The sequence below is a fragment of the Schistocerca gregaria genome, chromosome 7 (genome assembly GCF_023897955.1).
Source record: "Schistocerca gregaria isolate iqSchGreg1 chromosome 7, iqSchGreg1.2, whole genome shotgun sequence".
Classification (NCBI taxonomy): Eukaryota; Metazoa; Arthropoda; class Insecta; order Orthoptera; family Acrididae; genus Schistocerca; species Schistocerca gregaria.
In genome coordinates this window covers 88061640-88086714 of record NC_064926.1, presented here as the reverse complement: position 1 = coordinate 88086714, position 25075 = coordinate 88061640, and the positions used below count along the sequence as shown (strand labels likewise).

The window sequence follows — 25075 nt, the reverse complement described above, 5'->3', positions numbered from 1 at the left end:
ATTCAGTCTAACGTACGGCTTTCCGGATTGGGAAGGAGCGCCTAGTCTCCGGCACGAATCCGCCCGGCGGACTTGTGTCACGGTCTGGTGAGCCGGCCAGTCTGTGGATGTTTTTTGGGCGGTTTTCCATCTGCCTCGGCGAATGCGGTGTGGTTCCCCTTATTCCGCCTCATCTACACTATTTCGGCGATTGCTGAGGAAACAAGTTCTCCATGTACGTGTACGCCACCATTACTCTACCACGCAGACATAGGGGTTACACTCGTCTGGTGTGAGACGTTCCCTGGGAGCCGAACCGCACAATAACCCTGAAGGAGTGGTTCGGTGTGGGGTGGCGGAGGGGTGAAGTGGACTGCAGTAGTCGTCATGAGCATGTGGACCACAGCGGCTGCGGCGGAGGTGGAGCCTCTCTGTCGTTTCTAGGTCCCCGGTTAACATACAATACAATACAAGATGACGACAGCTGCATAAGTCACATCAGTGCCGAGTGTTTCACTTGGGAAGCCAGTCAACACCAAACAAAGTACACGAAGAGGACTCCCTAAGCAGGGACTTGCAGGGCGAGCTCGAATTTCAGAGCCACACGTCAATGATGCAAATGCCCGTAACAGAAAAGTACATTCGGATTTCGTGAGATACGGACCGTGGAGAAATAGAAGAAAGTCATTCGGTCATATGAGTCTCATTTTAGACTGTATTTGATTTCCGGTCGAGCTCATGTATCAAAAGTGAAACATGGCGGTAGTTTGGGCAACCATATCGTGGTATTGCATGGTTTCCACGGCTACTCTGCAAGGCCGCATTACTGGCAAGAATTATGTTACTGCTTTGGCTGATCAGGCCCATCAAAATGGTACAATTTTTGATCCACAATGTTGATGCTTTGTAATAAGACGATAGGGCCCGACTGTTTTTGTGAGCACCAGGACGAACTGCCACATCTCCGCAGGCTAGCACAGTTGACAGATCTCAATATTAGTCAGCCTCTGTGGTCTACTTCGGAAAGAAGGGTGTGCGGTCTCCGTCCACCTCCATCACCGTTACCTGAGCTCGCGATTATTTTTCGGGAAGAACTGTACAGGATTCCCTTGAAAATCGTACAGGACGCGTATTTGTCAATTCCAGGACGACTGGAAGCCGTTTTGAATGTCAATGGGTTTCCTACACTTATTAGGGATGCTAACGTGTTTTCTTATTTTTGTCCGCCTATAGCTCACTTGTTTGGGAAGTGTACACAGAACAGTTGTGGTGGTACTCTGGGGCTCACCTAGTCTGCCCGCCGGCCTGGTACTCGCTGAGGTAGAAGCCGTCCATGTCGGTGCGGAGCCGGGACCGGAACGGCACGACCAGTCTCAGTTCTGCAGACAGCTGCGTGCCCAGCGATACGTTGACCATCTCGGTGTCCCAGTCCCGCGTCGCGTCGTCCACTGCGAGCTCCTGCTCGCTGCCGTCCTCAGCAGTGCTCCTCACCCTGATGTCAGCCGGGTCTATGGTCACTGAATCTCCAGCATGCAGCGTAATCTGTTGGGAGATTAAAAGCGATGGTGCTGTCGATTTTACCATATTCGACGAGGCAGTGATCAGCGTCCTTATTGAAAAACATTACAGTAGAACATACACTGAAAAAAACCTCGACACCAAGAAGGAGTTGTGCGACACAAACGAAAGTTCGCAGACGCTTTTCTACTTCTTGAAGATAGTGTCTACCCAAACTTCGTGCAGGTCGCTAACAGCGCCACTATGAACATGTGTATCAGGTTTGCTTCAAATACTCGCTGTAAAAGTCGTCGCCGTTAGTTACCTTTGAGATTGGACGCAGTGAGTTGATGTTAGTCAAGACTGCCTTTAAGACGACAAACATCTTTACCAACAGCTCATTGTGTTTGAATGAGGTTGTGTAACAGGGATACAAGAAGCTGGATATTCCCTCTGTGGTATTGCGAAAAGACTTGGCAAGAACATAGTCACTGTACACGATTGCCGGCAGCGGTTGTCATAAGAATGTTGGGCTCCGACCAGGGACGTGGCACTACCGAAAGGAAAGACCATCATGTTTGGCATAAGGCTATGGCGCATCTTAGAGCATCTCCAACAGTAATATGAGCAATAGTTGGCACCACAGTGACACAACGAACGGTTACAAATCTGTTACTTCAACGACAGGTCCGAGTCGTCCTATAGCGTCCATTCCACTGACATCAAACCATCGCTATTTGCCACTTCAGTGTTGTCATGTGAAAGCTCACTGGACGGCAGGGTGAAGATCTGTCGTTTTTTTCTGACGAAACCTGGTTCTGCCTCAAGGCAATTGACGTCCATGAGTTGCTTAGAAGGAATTCCGTTGAGGTCCTGCAAACAACCTGTCTGCGTGCTAGACACACTGTACGTACACCAGAAGTTACTGTCGCGGTTGAGATTTTGTATGCCACTCTCGTGGCTATGCCATGCAGCCTGGCTGTAAATCTGTACGTCATTCTAGTGATTCGACCATTGTACTGACATTCCTGAACAGGATCTCAGGGAGTGTTTCCCAACAGGATGACGGTCGCCTGCATACCGCTGTTGTAACGCAACATGCTCTACAGAGTGTTGTCATGTTGCCTCGCCTTGTCAATCAGCATATCCTCGATGGTGAGTGTTCATCGAAGGTAAGAGTATCACTTTGAGTGCCTCGGGGAAGTGTGGTAGATAAGCTGTTGATTTCTATCTACATAAATGATCTTTTGGATAGGGTGGATACCAATGTACAGCTGTCTGCTGATGATGCTGTGGTGTATGGGAAGGTGTCGTCATTTAGTGGCGGTAGGAGGATACAAGATGACTTGGACAGGATTTGTGATTGGTGTAAAGAATGGCAGCTAACTCTAAATATAGATAAATGTAAATTAATGCAGATGAATAGGAAAAATAATCCCATAATGTTTTATACTCCATTAGTAGTGTAGCGCTTGACACAGTCACATCGATTAAATATTTGGGCGTAACATAAATCATCGATTACAAAAGAAATTACATTTTTCTGTTTAAAATTTTTTCTAATTGGTTTATGTAATTCATTAATAATTTGTATACGGATATTTACACCTATACCTACAAAATTTTTAAATAAATTTACTCACACTAGTTTTACAAATTGAACAAAGATCTTCAATTCTTTGTTTTTCATTTTTAGTTGTTAATATGAGGGTGAAGATTTTTATAAACTTCTTGCACTTCAAACAGTAATTGTGATTATCATTCTTCATTTATATACAATAAAAAATAAATAAATTATCCCAGCAAACACCATTATTCTTACATCAACTGGAACAGTTTAAGCAGAATCTTTTAATATTACTGTCACAAAACTTTTTTTATTCCTTGGATTTCAGGATTTATTTTATCCAAATATCAAAATCATTAAATCTTAAATCTTTCTGTTTCCACCAACAACACAATCTTGTTTAAGCATAAAATCATTTTAAGTGAAATTTTTTGTTCACTTCCAGTCGTAAAAGTAAATTCAATGATTTCTTTTAACATATACTTTATAAATAGGTTTTTAAATATTTTACATATGGTGTTAAATATGTTTCTTTATAAATAGGTTTTTTAATATTTTACATATGGTGTTAAATATGTTTTTGAGGAATAATCTAATAAAACTTTCTCAATATCTTACTTGGAATAATAATTTTGAAACATAGTTAACACATTTACATATTGTTGTTTAAGTTTTAAACGTCCGGTTTTATCAAGTTGCAGGCTTAGGTCTCCTTAGCTGGAGCAACACTTAAAGCCATGCCTAATTTTCGTTTCCCATACATTGTTCCTCTAACTGCATTTGGAGCTATTGTTTCTCCTACTGAAGAATCATTTTTATGCATTCTTTCTTTTGCACGTAATTGAATTTCTTTATCAGCTTGATGTCTAGATTTTAAGAGGTTATTATTTCTGTAGGCGACACATGTTTTACAAGCTTTATCTAATTAATTTATTCCTGGATCACAATGTGCTGGTTTTTCCTAAAGCTCAGTAAACGATCCATAGTAATTAAATCCTGGTAGATGCAACTCTGGCATTGGTAAATTATTTAAAGCCCAATTTACTTATCCTTTGGTATGGTTTTCAGTTTTCCAAAATGTGTGTGGTAAATTATTCAAAAATCTAATCAAAAATAGAATTCCTTTGGGATTATTAATAATAAAATCATTAAATATGTTTCTTAACATTATTCCAACTTTGTAATTATGATAAATTTCAATTTCTTTATTCGAACTTCAGCCGAATTTTGCTGGTTTACAAGGAAATGAAATTTTGAATTAAATGTTACTAATTGTTATAATTCTACAGAATTTGATATACCTTACTTTATTTTTGTTGTTTTCCAAACTAATCGAAAAATAATCAATTACTTGATTCTTCTTTAATCGCTCACGTTAAATTACAAAATATCTATGTTAAAATGGAAGAAATGAAGCATTTCCACAAGAATTATGGATAGTTGATCCACCAAATAGCTTCTTAAAAGCTTATGATCCTTTTAGAGATTTTAAAAGAACAACCAAATTAAATAATGATGTAAATGTAAGTCGATTTAATTTTATTCAAAATTGTCCAATCTACGTAATAAATATGTTTTAACTACTCAAAAAATAAAAATTATGTTCATTCTTTAATGAAAATATTCAAAATGATACAATATGTTATGTATGGTAAAAAGAATGATTCATAAGACAGAATACTACCTGAAAATTTCTAATTATATAAATGAATGACAAATTAGAAACAACTAAAGAACTTTTAACTTTACAATTTCATTCCCTTTGAAAATATTTTCAAAAAATTAGAGAAAAACTGAAAACTTTAGTTTTTCAAAAATTAAAACATTTTCCAAACGTTTAATTTTTCATTCCTTAAATTTTTTCTATATAAATGAAGTTGTCCATGAATGGTAGCATTGGAAATCTATTAGCTGAACTTCACAATTACAATGACAGTTGTTCAGAAGTTTTCACTAACTTACCAGAACTTAAAAAACGCAAATCTTATGTTACTTTAAAAGCTGAAAATTACTAACTAAATTTGTGATAAAGTTTTATTATTTTTAGATGATAAATATAAAATTACCTTTCCAGATCGATAATCTAAAATCTTTGCAAATAATAATGATCAATTAGATGAAACTGCAGTATTAAAATTTATTTATTGTTGTGAAAAACAACTAAGATCGGCCTAGTCATGTTATTAATTTAGAATAAATTTTTAAAATTTTACATTCTTCTTTTAAATGATTAAAAATTCTTTTGCTACAATTTTCTAAGTTTTTAAATGCTCAATTGCGTTGGTCATTTTGGTTTCGTTGTATTTATGTAGAATTTGGTTAGGTAAAGCTGAGGAGATAGATTATTGGTTTGAAAGCTAGAAATTTTACTCGAAAATGCTTTTTGAGTTACAATTGGCATGAATATACTACCTCTGCATATTTACATATCTTTGTATTTGAATATGCATGCTTCTACCAATTTCATTGGCGCTTCAGTATATGTGCTGTTGTCCAGTAGAACGAAATTTCTTTTTCCTTGTAAATCAGCAAATTCAACTGCTTGAAGTTTAAAGAAAGAAATTGGAATTTTTGAACTTTTAAATCTTTCTTGTTCTAATTCAGATGAATATTCTAGTTTATATTTAACAACAGGACCACGAATTTCCATACTTTTTACAACCAGTTTTCCTTCTTTTGGAAGTGTAGAAGTGTCATTTTCTGTAGTGCTTCAGAGCACAGGCAAAGCGTATCGGCGAGTGATCGTCCTGTGGGTGAGAAGGTAGAGTTTCAAAGCCCTCTGATGACAGTTTTTTTTAACTGTTAATGTGTAAAACTGTTATATGGGAGAACATTTTCCTCACATGTAAATGACTTTTGGGGTTTTGTAGCAAAGTCCTTCTGCCAGTCAGCTTTCGCTTCGTTAGTTGAACGTTATGTAGTTATTACTGATCTTATTTTTATATTATTAATTGTTATTGTAATTAGTACTATTACTTCTGCATGGGTGATACAATAGTATCTTGATTTTTCTGTTCTGATTGTATAATCTGTGAAACTGCAAATGTACTCTATAGATTTACTGCTTTCAAAGAAACGAAGCAAATGCAGACTGCCATGTGAACACTGGCATAAACTCCAAAAAACCCTTTTAGATGTCTCAAACAAGTTGCCGATGACCTCCTGAATGGCTGTTTTCAGCTCAGCAATGGTTTTGGTGTTATTGCTGTACACCTTGTCTTCAGTAAAAGGAGTCGCATGTGTTAAAATCCACAGAATATGGCGGCCAATCGAGGCCCATGATAGTTGCCTCCAGGTACCCCAGAGCCAGAATGTGGTCCCGAAAGTGGTTGTCCCGCACATCAAACACTCTCCTGCTTTGACGGAGTCGAACTCCATCTTGCATGAATCACATCTTGTCGAAATTGGGGTTACTTTTTATAATGGGACTGCAATCATCTTCCACAACCTTCACGCACGGTTCGTTATTCGCTGTGCCAACAAGGAATGTCGCACCAGTTATTCTGTGACTGGATACTGCACACCGCACATAATCCAGCTGAGGGTGAAGAGACTTCTCCATCGTGAAATGCGGATTCTCAGTCCCCCCCCCCCCATGCGCCACTTTTGCTTGTTGACGGGTCCGTCCAAATGAAAGTGGGCTTCGTCGCTAAACCAAGCCATGTATGCGTCTACTAATCACCATCGTGTCCCGCTGCCAGCCATGCAGTTTGGAGGTCCTAGCGCAAACCGTTCAGAAGTTATGACAATTTTGTTTCATATACCAGGTGATCAAAAAGTCTGTATAAATTTGAAAACTTAATAAACCACGGAATAATGTAGATAGCGAGGTAAAATTGACACACATGAAATTGAAAGGACATGGGGCTTTATTAGAACCAAAAAAAAAAGTTCACAAAATGACGCGTGAAAGATCCCTTGCGCACGTCGTTTGGTGATGATCGTGTGCTCAGCCGCCAATTTCGTCATGCTTGGCCTCCCAGGTTCCCAGACCTCAGTCTGTGTGATTACTGGCTTTGGGGTTACCTGAAGCCGCAAGTGTGTCGTGATCGACCGACATCTCTAGGGATGCTGAAAGACAACATCCGACGCCAATGCCTCACCATAACTCCAGACGTGCTTTACAGTGCTGTTCACAACATTATTCCTCGACTACAGCTATTGTTGAGGAATGATGGTGGACATATTGAACATTTCCTGTAAATAACATCATCTTTGCTTTTGTAAGTAGGCTGTTTACGTTTTCTTATTGGTAACGCCACGTAGCACTCTGTAAGAAAATCACTGGCTGTGCTGTGTGCAGTCTGTGGCTGGTTTGCATTGTTGTCTGCCATTGTAATGTTGGGCAGCGGCAGCTGGATGCTAACAGCGCGTAGCGTTGCTCAGTTGGAGGTGAGCCGCCAGCAGTGGTGGACGTGGGGAGAGAGATGGCGGAGTTTTGAAATTTGTAAGAATTGGTGTCATGAACTGCTATATATATTATGACTAGTGAGGTAAATACATTGTTTGTTCTCTATTAAAATCTTTCATTTGCTAACTATGCCTATCAGTAGTTAGTGCCTTCAGTAGTTTGAATCTTTTATTTAGCTGGCAGTAGTGGCGCTCGCTGTATTGCAGTAGCTTGAGTAACGAAGATTTTTGTGAGGTAAGTGATTTGTGAAATGTATAGGTTAATGCTAGTCAGGGCCATTCTTTCGTAGGGATTTTTGGAAGTCAGATTTCGTTGCGCTAAATATATTGTGTGCCAGTTTAAGCACAGTCTTGTATAAATTGTTCTAAGGGGACGTTTCATTGTAAATAACATCATCTTTGCTTTGTCTTACTTTGTTATGCTAATTATTGCTATTCTGATCAAATGAAGCGCCATCTGTCGGACATTTTTTCAACTTTTGTATTTTTTTGGTTCTAATAAAACCCCATGTCATTCCAAGCATGTGTGTTAATTTGTACCTCTCTATCCACATTATATCTGTGATTTATTCAGTTTTCAAATTTATACTGACTTCTTGATCACCCGGTAGTTCAATAATTGTCACCCTATACGCACATAAAACAGTAAAAAAAATGTTATTGGAGTTTGCACCTGGGAACCTTGGTACACGGATGTAACTCACTACCAATTTCTCTTTGGAAGCAACAAGAGCTAGTTACAGCTAGCCTCTTGATGTGCTCCATAGTTCTGGTGTTACTTTTAGTTAACGTTTACGGCCCTTCTACTGGACGACAGCACATAGCACGAACTAAACAGATGACTTAGTCGATGCAATATCGACGAACAACGTTTGGTACAGATTTGAGTGTCTGACAAAAAAAAAAAAAATGGTTCAAATGGCTCTGAGCACTATGGGACTCAACTGCTGTGGTCATTAGTCACCTAGAACTTAGAACTACTAAAACCTAACTAACCTAAGGACATCACACACATCCATGCCCGAGGCAGGATTCGAACCTGCGACCGTAGCAGTCGCACGGTTCCGGACTGCGCGCCTAGAACCGCGAGACCACCGCGGCCGGCGAGTGTCTGACATCTGGAGGTTTGGGTGTGAGCTACGTTAAAAGCCTGAGGTCTCCATCTCATCAGGAAGTTGGTCCGGAGAACAGGGAGACAGGTGGATTGGGGGCCATAAATTCTGAGTGCAACGACCAGTGTAAGTGGTTCTGGGAACCGGCACTCAGTGGGTCACTCCTGAAGGAGGACTTCTGGCAATAGCAATCCCCTCCTTCTGCTTAGGGTCGGACAGGAGGGCGCCGGTTCACAGAACATTTTACCTGGGCCATAGGGCCCAACTTCTTGATGAGGAGAACAAACAAGGAAGTGACCTAAAGAAATCGTGTTAAAATGCTACGTAGTCAGGCCCATGGGACGACATCATGCTCACCAGCCGCCATGTCATCCTCTGCCACGTGGCGTCTTTCGAAGTGGACGGCCGTGGGGTCGGCACACCACTCTCTTCGCTGTTGTCGAGTTTTCAGACCCTGTCGCCGCTACTCCTCTTTCGAGGAGCTTTTTTTAAAGCCGAATCTACGGAATTTCTGTAATGTACCGGAATAATTTTTTAAAAATATCCGTCCCCTATTTCGCTCCCCAAGGGGTTAAATTTCCAAAAGAACTGAAATACATACTTTTTAGGGATTGAGAATTCAGATACCAATTTTCATAGACATAGATTTAAAAATACTTTAGCATTTCTTTAGTAATGATTCCCCAAAAAACTTTCACGCACTATTTTTCCTCCTCGGTGGCTGAATTTTATAAAATTCTGAATCACATATTTTTTTACATTTCTGACTGAGAGACCAAATACCAATTTTCAAAGTTCTAGCTTCAAAATTGCCTCAATAAGCGACATACTTTCATAAAGCCTCTCATCCCCTATATTCTACATCTACATCCACATTTACACTCCGCAAGCTACGCAAGGGTGTGTGGCGGAGGGCACTTTACTTGCCACTGTCATTACCTCCCTTCCCTGTTCCAGTCGCGTATGGTTCGCGGGAAGAACGACTTCCGAAAAGCCTCCGTGTGCGCTCGAATCTCTCTAATTTTACATTCGTGATCTCCTCGGGAGGTATAAGTATGTGGAAGCAATATATTCGATACCTCATCCAGAAAAGCACCTTCTCGAAACCTGGTCAGCAAGCTACACCGCGATGCAGAGCGCCTCTCTTGCAGAGAGTGCCACTTGAGTTTGTTAAACATCTCCGTAACGCTATCACAGTTACCAAATAACCCTGTGACGAAACGCGCCGCTCTTCTTTGGATCTTCTCTATCTCTTCCGTCAACCCGATCTGGTACGGATCCCGCACTGATGAGTAATACTCAAGTATATGTCGAACGAGTGTTTTGTAAGCCATCTCCTTTGTTGATGGACTACATTTTCTAAGGACTCTCCCAATGAATCTCAACCTGGTACCCGCCTTACCAACAATTAATTTTATATGATCATTTCACCTCAAATCGTTCCGTACGCATACTCCCAGATATTTTACAGAAGTAAATGCTACCAGTGTTTGTTCCGCTATCATATAATTATACAGTAAATGATCCTTCTTTCTATGTATTCGCAACACATTATATTTATATATGTTAAAGGTCAGTTGCCACACCCTGCACGAAGTGCCTATCCACTGCAGATCTTCCTGCATTTCGCTGCAACTTTTTAAAGCTGCAACTTCTCTCTATACTACAGCATCATCCGCGAAAAGCTGCATGGAACTTCCGACACTATCTACTAGGTCAGTTATATATATTGTGCAAAGCAATGGTCCCATAACACTCCCCTGTGGAAAGCCAGAGGTTACTTTAACGTCTGTAGACGTCTCTCAATTGAGAACAACATGCTGTGTTCTGTTTGTTACAAACTCTTCAATCCAGCCACACAGCTGGTCTGATATTCCGTAGGCTTTTACTTTGTTTATTAGGCGACAGTGCGGAACTGTATCGAACGCCTTCCGTAAGTCAAGGAAAAAGGCATCTACGTGGGAGCCTGTATCTAATATTTTCTGGGTCTCATGAACAAATAAAGCGAGTTGGGTAGCACACTTTCGCTGTTTCCGGAATCCATGTTGATTCCTACAGAGTAGATTCTGGGTTTCCAGAAATGACATGATACGCGAGCAAAAAACATGCTCTAAACTTCTACAACTGATCGATGTCAGAGACATTGGCCTATAGTTTTACGCATCTGCTCGACGACCCTTCTTGAAGACTGGGACTACCTGTGCTCTTTTCCAATCATTTGTAACCTTCCGTTCCTCAAGAGACTTGCGCTACACGGCTGTTAGAAGGGGGGCAAGTTCTTTCGCGCACTCTGTGTAGAATCGAATTGGTATCCCGTCAGGTCCAGTGGACTTTCCTATGTTGAGTGATTCCAGTTGCTTTTCTATTCCTTGGACACTTATTTCGATGTCAGCCACTTTTTAGTTCGTGCGAGGATTTAGAGAAGGAACTGCAGTGCGGTTTTCCTCTGTGAAACAGCTTTGGATAAAGGTGTTTAGTATTTCAGCTTTAAGCGTGTCATCCTCTGTTTCAATGCCATCATCATCCCAGAGTGTCTGGATATGCTGTTTCGATCCACTTATTGATTTAACGTAACACCAGAACTTCCTAGGATTTTCTGTCAAGTCGGTACATAGAATTTTACTTTCGAATTCACTGAACGATTCACGCATAGCCCTCCTTGCGCTCTGCTTACGCTAGCTTTGACATCGTTTAGCTTCTGTTTGTCTGAGAGGTTTTGGCTGCTTTTAAATTTGCAGTGAAGCTCTCTTTGCTTTCGCAGTAGTTTCCTATCTTCGGGCGCGCGGGATTAGGTGAGCGGTCTAGGGCGCTGCAGTCATGGACTGTGCGGCTGGTCCCGGCGAAGGTTCGAGTCCTCCCTCGGGCATTGGTGTATGTGTTTGTCCTTAAGATATTTGGTTACGTCGTGTGTAAGCTTAGGGACTGATGACCGTAGCAGTTAAGTCACATAGGATTTCACACACATTTGAACATTTTTACCTAACTTCGTTGTTGAACCACGGTGGGTTTTTCTGTCCCTCACAGTTTTACTCGGCACGTACCTGTGTAAACCGCATTTTACAATTGCCTTGAACTTTTTCCATAAACACTCAACATTGTCAGTGTAACAGAAATTTTCGTTTTTATCTGTTAGGTAGTCTGAAATCGGCCTCCTATTACTCTTGCTAAATAGATAAACCTTCCTCCCATTTTTATATTCCTATTTACTTCCATATTCAGGGACGCCGCAACGGCCTTATGATCACTGATTCCCTGTACTGCGCTTACATAGTCGAAATGTTCGGCTCTGTTTGTTATCAGTAGGCCCAAGATGTTATCTCCACGAGTCAGTTCTCTGCTTAATTGCACGAGGTAATTTTCGGATAGTGCAGTCATTATAATGTCACTCGATGCTCTGTCCCTACCACCCATCCTAAATATCTGAGTGTCTCAGTCTATATCTGGTAAATTGAAATCTCCACCTAAGACTATAACATGCCGAGAAAATTTATGTGAAATGTATTCCAAATTTTCTCTCAGTTGTTCTGCCACTAATGCTGCTGAGCTGGGAGGTCGGTAAAAGGAGCCAATTATTAACATAGCTCGGTTGTTGAGTGTAACCTCCACCCATAATAATTCACAGGAACTATCCACTTCTACTTCACTACAGGATAAACTACTACTATCAGCGACAAACACGCCACCACCGGTTGCATGCAATCTATCCTTTCGAAACACCATCTGTGCCTTTGTAAAAGTTTCGGCAGAATTTATCCCTGGCTTCAGCCAGCTTTCCGTACCTATAACGATTTCAGCTTCGGTGCTTTCAATCAGCGCCTGAAGTTCCATTACTTTACCAACACAGCTTCGACAGTTTACAATTACAATACCGATTGCTGCTTGGTTCCCGCATGTCCTGGCTTTGCCCCACACCCTTTGCGGCTGTTGCCCTTTCTGTACTTGCCCAGTCCACTCCACACAACCGCTGCTACCCACGTAGCCGCCTGCTGTGTGTAGTGGACTCCTGACCTATCCAGCGGAACCCGAAACCCCACCACCCACTCCACACAACCTCTGCTACCCATGTAGCCGCCTGCTGTGTGTAGTGAACTCCTGACCTATCCAGCAGAACCCGAAACCCCACCACCCTATCGCGCAAGTCGAGGAATCTGCAGCCGACATGGTCACAGAACCATCTCAGCCTCTGACTCAGATCCTTCACTCGGCTCTGTACCAAAGGTTCACAGTCAGTCCTGTCAACAATGCTGCAGATCGTGAGCTCTGCTTTCCTCCCGTTAGCGAGACTGGCAGTCTACACCAAATCAGACAGCCGCCGGAAACCAGAGAGCCATAGCGACACACATCATCGGTGCCGACATGAGCGACCACCTGCTGATGGGTACACCCTGTACCCTTCATGGCAACTGGAAGGACCCTTTCCACATCTGGAATGACGCCCCCCAGTATGCACACGGAGTGCACATTGGTTTTCTTCCCCTCCCTTGCATCCAGATCCCTAAGGGGTCCCATTACACAACTGACGTTGGAGCTCCCAACTACCAGTAAGCCCACACTCTGCGACCGCCCAGATCTTGCAGACTGAGGGGTAACCTCTGGAACAGGACAAGCAACCATGTCCGGCCAAAGATCAGAATCAGCTGGAGACAGAGCCTGAAACCAGTTCGTCACACAAACTGGAGAGCCCTTCTGTTCAGCCCTCTGGAATGTCTTTCGCTCCCTGCCACACCTCGAAACGACCTCCCACTCTACCAAGGGTGAGGGGACAGCCTCAATGTGGGTAGTATCCCGGGCAGCCACAGCCGTAGTCCGATCGGGGGATGCGTGGGACGAGCTGGCCGTCACCGACAAACCCCCGTGCGGACCCCCACAGTGATGCCCATTGGCAACAGCCTCAAGCTGTGTGACTGATGCCAACACTGCCTGAAGCTGGGAGAGAAGGGATGCCAACTCAGCCCGCACCCGAACACAGGAGTCGCAGTCTCTATCCATGCTAAATACTGTTGTGCAAAGAACGTCTGAACTAATCTACAGAGAGCACTAACAATTAGACACAAAATTTAAACGGTTATTAAAATACAAGACGGCCTAGTAAATATTACCCCCTTAGGAATGAAATTTCGGACATTATCTCCCTAAACAAAGCCTACAGCATACGATCCACATCCTCTGCAAATTTCTATTTTTAGAGGTTTGGTGATGATCGGTCAGTGAATGAGTGAGTCATCTGGGACACTGCCATTATATTGGGGGTGAACATTAATATACTGGACAAACTGCAGGAACAGATTCCTGACTGGAAATGGAGCAAAAAGGTGCTATGAACATATCTCTGGAAATGGATGGTGTGCGCCCAATGACAACAAATCTTCCCAGAACACAGTACAGATCTGTACCGCATCCACATCACAACACATGTTCGAAGTGGCATCCATGGGATGCAGTGCACGGATTCGCACGTCGCGTCATTGATCATGACACTGTTTCGCACGTTCTGGCCTGTCTCCGAATAACGTCAAAGGCATTGTGGATACACTGTTGAAGGGTCTGCACATCAGGCACTGGTTCAGCATACACAACGCTTTTCAGATGCCCACACAGGTGAAAATCCGGGGGTTTTAAGTATAGTGATGTAGCAGGGCAAGCTACAGGGCTCCACATCCTGTCCAACGTCTGGAGAGGACGATGTTGAGGTGTCAGCAATCTGTGATGCAGAAGTGGAGTGGTACTCTGTCATGTGGAAACCACATAACCTGTCATATTATCAAAGGCACGTCGTCAAGCAACACAGGGAGAGTACTCCGCAGGGAGTTCAGGTACGTTCCTCAGTTGAGCCGTAGCGGAATAATGCCCAGTCCAGGCATGTGGTCACCAGGAACCCCTAACCACACACTGATGCTCATGAGACCCTCTCAACCATTCCCAGAGGCTTATTTGTAGCCCACAGATGCAGATTGACTATGCCGGTTATGTTGAAGCTTACTTCAACGGTAAAGAGAATTGATAACAGAAATCTCATAACTGTGAAGGTCTGGAGCAAAAGCCATCGACAAAACGTTTCCTGTAGAGGGAAATCCACTGCTGATAATCCTTGCACTCGTTGCAGGTGATAGGGATAGCAGCGGTTGTCACACAGGATACACATAATCGTAGTCTGGCTTAAACCAAATTGGCAAACCACTTGCCTGGAGCTTGGACCAGGGTTCGTCTCAACACACTGTAGTACCCGGTCCTCCAAATCTGGTGTATGAGCAGTCCACTGCCTCCCTGCACGTTCGTGTGTCTGAAAGGACCCGCGACCACACAAATGCCCAAAAAGGGCATGAAATGTTGTGGTTGGTGACTGTGTGAGGATACTTGTTTTTGGTGTAGCCGTGCTGCCTCTCAACCGCTTCCATTTGCTTGGCCGAAAGCAAGCACCGTCTCAGTTTGTTCCCGACCTGAACACCGGACCATTCTGCTGCTTACAGCACGCTGCTTCAGTCACATACGGCACGGGCTCAGAGGAACTGTCAATCGTCACCACCATCTACCATGGCAACGATACATTTCCAGACACATCTTCGAAGGACCTTTTATGCTCCATTTCCAGTCAGGAGTCCGTCCCTGCAGTTTGTCGGTTTCATTAATGTTCACCTCGTATAGAGATGAAGAGACTTGCACAGGACACAGTAGCGTGAAGAGCTGCATCAGAACAGCCTTTGGGGTGAAGAACGCAACACCGACGTAGTGGAGTGTGCTACTCACCGTGTCCGTCTGGCTGCCCTGAACCTCAAGGTGGATGGTGACCTGCCCGTCGACGTCCAGCGCCTGGAAGTCCCCCTCTGGCTGGAAGTATGGCGCCAGCTCCAGCTCGTAGTGGTAGGGCACCGCCTCCAGCGGCAGTCGCGCCACCGTCGTCTCCTGGCCGGGCGGCCCGTGGTCCTGCCCCCATGACGACGACGTCGACGCCGCCACTAGCAGCACCAGCAGGCGGCGGGCGTACATACTGCGGGCAGAGAATAGCGCAAGGCTGCTCAGTTGCGACATAACTGCATGGCTCACCAAGCTAAAAAGTTCAACTTCCAGCAACAATGGCACAATTGAATCCAAAGTTTAGAGTGTGCAAAACATATAACGGAGCGTAAGTATAAGATTGTTGTATCAATTCATATAGTTTTTTCATAAGTTTACTAAACACAACAAATACACATAGCAGAGAGTTAGTCATCAGTAATACTGTATATTGTCGTTCAGTATTTACAACAGTCTGCCAACCCTGGATTGCCGGAAATGTTTCGAGTTCCTCAATTGGTACTCTATTTTTCAGCAACCACAGCTCCACTCACTATCTCCAACTGACAAAATTGCAATATGTAAATTCAGACAGCAACAGTAACCCACAAATAAAAAATAGCAGTCGATATGTTTATACACTCCTGGAAATTGAAATAAGAACACCGTGAATTCATTGTCCCAGGAAGGGGAAACTTTATTGACACATTCCTGGGGTCAGATACATCACATGATCACACTGACAGAAGACAGAACCACAGGCACATAGACACAGGCAACAGAGCATGCACAATGTCGGCACTAGTACAGTGTATATCCACCTTTCGCAGCAATGCAGGCTGCTATTCTCCCATGGAGACGATCGTAGAGATGCTGGATGTAGTCCTGTGGAACGGCTTGCCATGCCATTTCCACCTGGCGCCTCAGTTGGACCAGAGTTCGTGCTGGACGTGCAGACCGCGTGAGACGACGCTTCATCCAGTCCCAAACATGCTCAATGGGGGACAGATCCGGAGATCTTGCTGGCCAGGGTAGTTGACTTACACCTTCTAGAGCACGTTGGGTGGCACGGGATACATGCGGATGTGCATTGTCCTGTTGGAACAGCAAGTTCCCTTGCCGGTCTAGGAATGGTAGAACGATGGGTTCGATGACGGTTTGGATGTACTGTGCACTATTCAGTGTCCCCTCGACGATCACCAGAGGTGTACGGCCAGTGTAGGAGATCGCTCCCCACACCATGATGCCGGGTGGTGGCCCTGTGTGCCTCGGTCGTATGCAGTCCCGATTGTGGCGCTCACCTGCACGGCGCCAAACACGCATACGACCATCATTGGCACCAAGGCAGAAGCGACTCTCATCGCTGAAGACGACACGTCCCCACTCGTCCCTCCATTCACGCCTGTCGCGACACCACTGGAGGCGGGCTGCACGATGTTGGAGCGTTAGCCGAAGACGGCCTAACGGTGTGCGAGACCGTAGCCCAGCTTCATGGAGACGGTTGCGAATGGTCCTCTCCGATACCCAAGAGCAACAGTGTCCCTAATTTGCTGGGAAGTGGCGGTGCGGTCCCCTACGGCACTGCGTAGGATCCTACGGTCTTGGCGTGCATCCGTGCGTCGCTGCGGTCCGGTCCCAGGTCGACGGGCACGTGCACCTTCCGCCGACCACTGGCGACAACATCGATGTACTGTGGAGACCTCACGCCCCACGTGTTGAGCAATTCGGCGGTACGTCCACCCGGCCTCCCGCATGCGCACTATACGCCCTCGCTCAAAGTCCGTCAACTGCACATACGGTTCACGTCCACGCTGTCGCGGCATGCTACCAGTGTTAAAGACTGCGATGGAGCTCCGTATGCCACGGCAAACTGGCCGACACTGACGGCGGCGGTGCACAAATGCTGCGCAGCTAGCGCCATTCGACGGCCTACACCGCGGTCCCTGGTGTGTCCGCTGTGCCGTGCGTGTAATCATTGCTTGTACAGCCCTCTCACAGTGTCCGGAGCAAGTATGGTGGGTCTGACACACCGGTGTCAATGTGTTCTTTTTTCCATTTCCAGGAGTGTATATCCATAGCAACTGAAATGCCAAAGCAAAAAACCTACCAACTAATCCACCACCACAACAACTAAAATGAAACCAGGCAATCTCAGCCGTCAAGAGAATTCAAAACTTCAAATCTGGAGCCAGATTGCGACGTCGACGTTAAGAGCGCAGTATCAGCGTGTGAGTTCGAATGGGGTAAAATGGTTGGTTTCCTAGAATACACTTACCATTCCATTACATTCGCGGTTGCACGGAGTACACAGTGCCTAGTGTTTCGTGCTCTTTCGCCTTTTCTACAGAGTTTCTTTCAGTCTTGCTTCCGTTCAGTTTCCTCAGTTTACATTATTCCCTCAACTTTGGTGTCGCATCTCCTCCCGAAGATTCGTTTCGTTTCGCAGTTTCCGCCCATTGCGTTTCGTATTTTCAGTTTCGTTCCGTAATTTCCTGCATGGATTTGTTTTTTACCGTTTTAAGTTATTAGCTTTTCTTCATACACTGGCAGAGAAAACTCGCAACACCAACAACCAACTGTCCAACATAAATGAAACTTGGTAGGCGTATTTCTACATCTGACTCACGATAGCTATTAATATTTCGTGTCAGTCGCATAAGACTGGCGCTGCTAGCGCTACTACGAGGATGCAAATCATTGTGCTAAAGCACAACATATGCTGCTCCGGTCTTTGGCGCTTACATTTGAGATTGGGCGGCAAGGACCTCATTGAGTTTGAACGAGCTCATTTAATAAGGCTGACAGCAATTCCATGTTCCTACTGCGATATTGCAGAAGGAACTGGTAGGAATGTAGAAACTTTACATGACGGCTGGCGGTAGTCATCAAGGGAATATACGGTTGCAAAAAGACCAGGCTCCGAACAGCCACTTGACACTACGGAGAGGAAAGACCACTGTGTTCGGTATATGGATCTGGCGCATCGTACTGCATCTGCAGGAGTAATTTCAGCTGCAGTTGGCACCACAGTGACACAGAAAACTGTTACAAATCGGTTACTTCAAGGTCAGCTCCGAGCCAAACGTCCTTTTAGAGTGCGTACCACTGACCCCAAACCACCGCAATTTGCTGCTTCAGTGGTGACAAGCGAGAGCTCATTGGGGAGCAGGATGGAGGACTGTTGTGTTTTATGATGAAAGCTGGTTCTGCCTCGGTGCCAATGATGGCGTCTCTTGGTTACTGGACCTACACCTGGAGCTATGGTCCGGGGTGGGATTTTGTATGACAGCAGAAGCGTTCCCGTGGTTATCCCACATACCCTGACTGCGAAGTTGTATGTCAGTCTGGTGATTCGACCTGTTGTGCTGCCATTCATGAACAGCATCCTAGAGGGTGTTTTCCAGCAGGGTAACACTCGCCCACATACCGCTATTGTAACCTAACACGCTCCCCAGAGTATCTGCATGTTGCCTTGGTCTGCTCGATCACCAGATCGGTCTCCAGTCGAACACATATGAAACATCATCGGTCGACAGCTCTAACGTCATCCACAAACAGCATCAAACTTCACTTTACTCAGTGACCAAGAGGATGAAGCTTGGACCTCCAACCCACAAACATAACATCCGGCAACTGTACAACACAGTGCATGCACGTTTGCTATCAACAGTCTGGCAAGTCAGACTTGTTATTAATGTACCAGCTTGTCACATTTGTAGTGGCTTAACCTGTGATAATGCAATGTTAATCACTTAAATATGTTATCTAGACGAATGTATGCCCGAAATTTCATTACTCTACATTGTATTGTATGTTAACCGGGGGCCTACAAACGACAGAGAGACTCCGTCCCCACTGCAGCTGCAGTGGTCCACAACCCGACGATGACTACCGCGGTTCACTTCACCCCTCTCCCCCCCCCCCCCCCCCCCCGCCACCCCACAGCGAACCACTCTTCAGGGTTATTGTGTGGTTTGGTCCCAGGTGGACCTCCCCCCCCCCCCCCTCCCCCCAGGGAATGTCTCACACCAGACGAGTGTTACCCCTATGTTTGCGTGGAAGAGTAATGGTGGTGTATGCATACTTGGACAACTTGCTTGCACAGCAGTCACCGAGCTGGCCAGAGTGGACGAGCGGTTCTGGGCGCTACAGTCTGGAACCGCGCGACCGCTACGGTCGCAGGTTCGAATCCTGCCTCGGGCATGGGTGTGTGTGATGTCCTTAGGTTACATAGGTTTAAGTAGTTCTAAGTTCTAGGGGACTTATGACCACAGCAGTTGAGTCCCATAGTGCTCAGAGCCATTTTTGAGCAGTCGCCGACATAGTGTGGCTGAGGCGGAGTATGGGGAACCAGCCCGCATGCGCCGAGGCAGATGGAAAACCGTCTAAAAACCATCCACAGAGTGGTCGGGTCACCATACCTAGACACATGTCCACCGGGTGGATTTGTGCTAGGGACCAGTCGCTCCTTCCGAATCCGGAAAGCTGTGCGTTAGATCGCACAGCTAACTGGGTGAGTTATTTCTTGGTGTTGCGGATTTTTTCGTGAGTGTACATGCGGTGTCTGTTCTTTCAGATATATCGTGGAAAATCAGTTACCACTGGCGATGTACACGTAGCTCGATCTCTTACGAGAATCGATGAGATAGCGCGGGCGATGAGGCTAATGACAGGGGCACCACACGGGTAGTGTGTGCTATAAGTTGAGAATTTGCGTCTGACGGAAGGGACGCTAGGATGCGATTGTGGCGACCGCTGTGTCCAGATGGGATAGTAGTCAGCATATCTGCCTAGTAAGCTGGAGGCCTGGGTTCGAGTTCCAGTCCACCACAAATTGTTAACTTGTCCCGTTGATATATATCAGTGCCTACTAGCAGGTGATATCTTTAATTCCTTTGTGCCTTTATTGTTTTCCCTTATCGATTCACTTAGCTTCGTTGATTTTTGTTGTTATGTGCTTCTGTTACGTGACACCTGCGAACTTAAGATGAGGTTGCGCAGTTTCCTGGTACAAAAATACAACAGGTACTGTCCAGAGACAAAGTATTGTATAATGCGCGAATTTTTAGCTTACACTGTTTCCTTTTGTGAGTTGTGTGTGGAGACATCTGAGCTTATGTTAAAAAAAAAAAAACCGAAACATTAAACGCTAACAATTTATTCGCTCTTCTTGTTTTTCTTTGCCTTGTCCAGCATCTTCACAACAATGAAGTTCGGGTCATTTACAATTCCTTTAATTTCCCTCATAGAAAGTGCTTCACAGTGACTTATTGTTCGTGAGGAGTAAATAAAAGCGAAATAAAGTTTATGTGGAAACTGCCATGAGCCCCTAGTGGGGATTGAGGGTCAGACGGGTGTCACGCAGAAATGAAATATGTCTTTGAAATAAACGATCGATAAATACCTTCTCAAACCATTACAGAATATGCCTGTACACAGATATTGTAAGTTATTTACATAATAATATAACATACGCGGTTTTGAAAATGTGCAACTCTTGTGACGCTGAAAAACGTAGCTTTTTCACAGAAATAAAAGTGTACAACTCCCTCGTTTAACAACAACAGAAGAAAATTCAATGTAAGCGCTCGACAAAGGTCTGGAAAACAATGGGAAAAGGTAGCATTCATTAGAATTGCAAAATTTCCGTTACAAAGACAAATCCCCAAATGGGGATCATGGCACTTAATGGATTAATTCCAGTTACCGATCACAATATTTGTCTTTTTTTCGGTAGTTCAGAGAGGAATTATAAATGCAGAAATTCTATGACATTTCAGTGTACACATCTGCCGGGAAAACGATCTAAATAACGTACCAATGAAATGTTGGATTCGGTAAGTAGAACTGACTTATGCAGGTCAGTTCTAGTTATCGATTCCAACCATTCGAAGTTCATAATTTTTGACATTTTGCAGTAAGCATGTGAATCTATTTTCGAAGGATTTCTAGAGCTCCTATTGATGTCTGAACTACTGCGAAATAGTTATGAGTATTGTAGGTACTGATTCCATGTCTTTCTTTTTTTCCTTTTTCATAGTAGTGAAGGTGTAATATCAAATTTAGAAAACCTGTAACACTGTAGAGCACACACTTCTTGAAAAACGTTGTAAATAACAAACTGTAAAATGGTTGGAATCGGTAACTATTGCAATATTGGTTACTTTTTTGCTACATTCAAATAACAATTATGAATGCAGAGAACATACTAGATGTCAGTGAACACACTAACTACAAAAACGGTTTAAATAATGAATCATGGAATGGTTGTGTCAGTAACTAGACTTGACCTATATACCTTAATTCTTGTTGCCGTTTCCAATATTTGTCTTTTAGTGAATTTTTTTTACTTGTGTACTGGCCTTTGTTTTAGGACTTCTGTGTGGGTTTCCCCGAATTTCATGTTGCTGTTTCGTATACGTCTTATTTCATTTTCCCGTTGTTGTGTCACATTCCAGTTTTTCCATGGTCCAAAACCCCCCCCCACTTCCATGTGGTAGTTCCGTTAATTCAATAATTGTTACTATAAATTAACGGTATTTCACAATATTACGACTCCACCATCCCCTGTATTGTATTGCATTTAAAGTTCCTCTGTTCTAATCAACACAGTAGTCGCTTTTCATCAACTACACGAGAACCGATCACACAAGCAGATTTCTTCATTTTCGTACAAATTTGATCAGCGCGATTTAACACAGGTGCACATTTACATAGTTTTAATAAACTATCATATTCTCATTTTACGTATGTCCTCCATTCGCTCTCTCAGTCTCTCCAAAACACTCACACAAGCAAAACACACTGAAATAATAATTACGTCAGAAGCCTGTGGCAATGAAACTACAGAAAATTAGATTATATGAACCTATCCTCTTGGTTAGAGTTTCAGTTGATACTATAGATGAATATATTACAGTCCCTTACTCGGTTTCACAATGCCAGCACGGTTATCAAGTGTTTTAGGTAAAAATGTATATCCCTGAAAATATTGAAGCTGTGGATTTGAAATTTTAACAGTATTGTTGTGTTATCAATAGAATTTGGTATAGCATCTATGAAAATGATCGATTAATATTTAAAAGTACTTCTTCAAATTCACAGAGAGTGTGTGCGTAACGTATTGCGCCCAACGTAAGTCACGTACACCGGTAGCTCGGCCCAGTGACCAGCGATTCCTCCCGTCTCCTCCAGGCTTCACGCCAAGCTACGTTTCCAGTGCAAGGTGAAAACCCGTAATAATTTGTTACGTTACACACTTTCACGCGTAATAGTAAAAATGTCTCGGTTGGGGTTTGCACCTAGGACCCTCGGTGCTACGAACTGACAGTATACCAGCTTCCCCACGGAACCTACACGTGAAAGTTATTTACAGTTATGCTTTCCCTGAGCTCCGTACTTCTGGTGTTATTTTTAATTAACGTTTACGCCCATTCTGCTGGACGATCGTACATAGTACGAACTAAATCGGAGTTACGGTTGATACTCTATCGGCATACAACGTTTGGTACCTATATAAATGCCTGAAATCTGGAAGTTTGGGTGTAAGTAATTAAATACGTGTACTGTGATTGATATTGTATCGTATGCTACATTCGTTTGTTTACAAATGTGATCTGCTGCTTTACAAAGATTGCCTCTGAGTAGCGTCTTTGCCTTAAGCTGTACGTCATTGCTCAGCGCCGACTGGTGGAAACGGTCATTAGAATTGACCCGGACAAGGTATAAACCTACCTGTGACGGCGCCGCGGAACGGATGTGAGCACGGGCACGTGTTGACTCTGGCACAAATTAACTTCTGTCCGTCGTTAGCGGCCGCTGTCGGGCGCCGACACACGGAAAAACAAGTCGATTTGGACCGCGAACACGCTGCCACTTTAACGTTCGATCTAGTGATTGTTTCAAACGAGCGACGGTTAAAAATAATAAAGAGCTGTTTGTGCAGTGCCTGGATATGGCTTCCGTTATACACCATTGTCGCTCTCTGTACTCCTTTCGCATTGTTAACAGTAGACGTGCACAAGCACTAAAGGAAACAAACAAATGTTTCTCTTAAACAACTGAGGGCGAGATCGCGAAACAGCAGCTACATGCGTAACCCTCGTTTCACAACAGTTTCCGCAAAGGTGAAGACATTTTGACGTCGCACACGATATCGACAACCGCATGATCGACTGTTGACTTTCCTTAGCATTCGATACGGGCCTCTTATAAGATTTTATGCGCGCAATCATGGGATTTACAAAAATAAGCCATTCTTTATTACAGTTATTACTGTAACAAAATATCACGTAATGATTTATCTACGCTTAATGCCTTTATACAAGAGTGCTCTCTAAGGATTGAGTTTTTATTATCATCAATAATTTACAAATTAAGAATTAAACATACTTGTTTTATGTTTTGCAATTACATTGTAACGACGCATTGAAAATTTATCACAAACACATCACCGTTATTATTAAATGCCAATAGTGCATCAACGATACAGGCCTTCGAAATACAATATGACAACCGAGAGCGGAGCTGAACATCACTCAGTTACGTACTAGCGCAATGAATAACGTTGTCGTTCCTGGAGTCGAAAGTAGTAGCTTTGCATCCTGTAATACGCAAATTTTTTTCATGTTATCGTTGTTAACAGCTCTGTTACTTACTTTTGAATGTACTACAAGTAGGTTGAGTAATACTGGATGGTTCAAATGGCTCTGAGCACTATGGGACTTAACATCTGTGGTCATCAGTCCCCTAGAACTTATAACTACTTAAACCTAACTAATCTAAGGACATCACACACATCCATGCCCGAGGTAGGATTCGAACCTGCGACCAATATTGGATGTTACATTCAGTCTGATGTGTGAACGAAGGATAAAACAAATATTTAGCGATTTCTAAGTATGTGGTTAAGTAGGAAGGAAGCTAAGAGGACAGCTTAGTAAATTGCTGCGACGGAAACGAGCAAAAAAAAAAAAAAAAATCATATTCATCCTTGTCACACGTATTTGGCTCTTTACTTCCGAACATGTGCCGCCTTTCGAGTGTGTGATTAGGCAGCAAAGTAAGACGACAGCTTCAATTACTGCGAGTGAATCGAGGAGCAATTATATTCATATTCTTCCTTGTCAGAAAGTCGACAGCCGATCGTGCGTCGTCGATATCGCGCGACATCAAAATGACGTCACGTTAGTCCAAACAGCAGCTACATAAACGTAGGAGTGGCAATATCTACAGAGTGGTCATAGCGTATTGTGCATGTCACAGTTTAACCTAACAGGCGCGACAGTCCGTTTGGTATTTTTTTTATTTTATTTTGTATTTTTTTTACTGCGATAGCAGCGTGCCAAGCGGCCAGAAAGTGACACTCTCGGGTGAGTGAGTGCACTGTCGTTTACATTGGTTTGTAACCCTGTTTTTACAATACAGAGCGTATGTACTGCCATAAAAATCGACAATAACTGGCAATTGACTCCACATTTGTCACTATTTAGTGTTCTAAGTATCCTCTGTGGTATGAAATGCTAGATATCAGGACAGTTTACTTACGATTCTCTCGTAACATATGGATCATTACTGAAGGATGTTGTCGTTCAATAACAAAAAAAAAAAAAAGCCAGTAAACACCAGAAGATTTGATGTTTTACGTAATGACGCCATATATTTACTGAACAACGCGGAGTTTTGTTCTCTACACCTCTAACGAAATTAGTGAACGTGGGACGTAGGCTACCTGTGTGGA

General features: G+C 43.6%; 1 protein-coding gene across 2 annotated transcripts in view; it reads right to left on the bottom strand.

Annotated features, from left to right (window-relative positions):
- Positions 1 to 25075, bottom strand: part of LOC126281584 (aminopeptidase N-like) — a 330257-nt gene that overhangs the window by 280341 nt on the left and 24841 nt on the right. The window contains exons 1-3 of one of the 2 annotated variants that reach the window (XM_049980667.1): positions 23071 to 23283; positions 15310 to 15550; positions 1268 to 1521 (exon numbers count right to left, since the gene is read on the bottom strand). In XM_049980667.1, coding sequence (XP_049836624.1) covers positions 1268 to 1521; positions 15310 to 15549 — 494 coding nt within the window. In that variant the 5' untranslated portion in view covers position 15550; positions 23071 to 23283. Of the gene's footprint in view, positions 1 to 1267; positions 1522 to 15309; positions 15551 to 23070; positions 23284 to 25075 lie in introns of those variants that run through there. The other variant, XM_049980666.1, reaches the window with a different exon arrangement.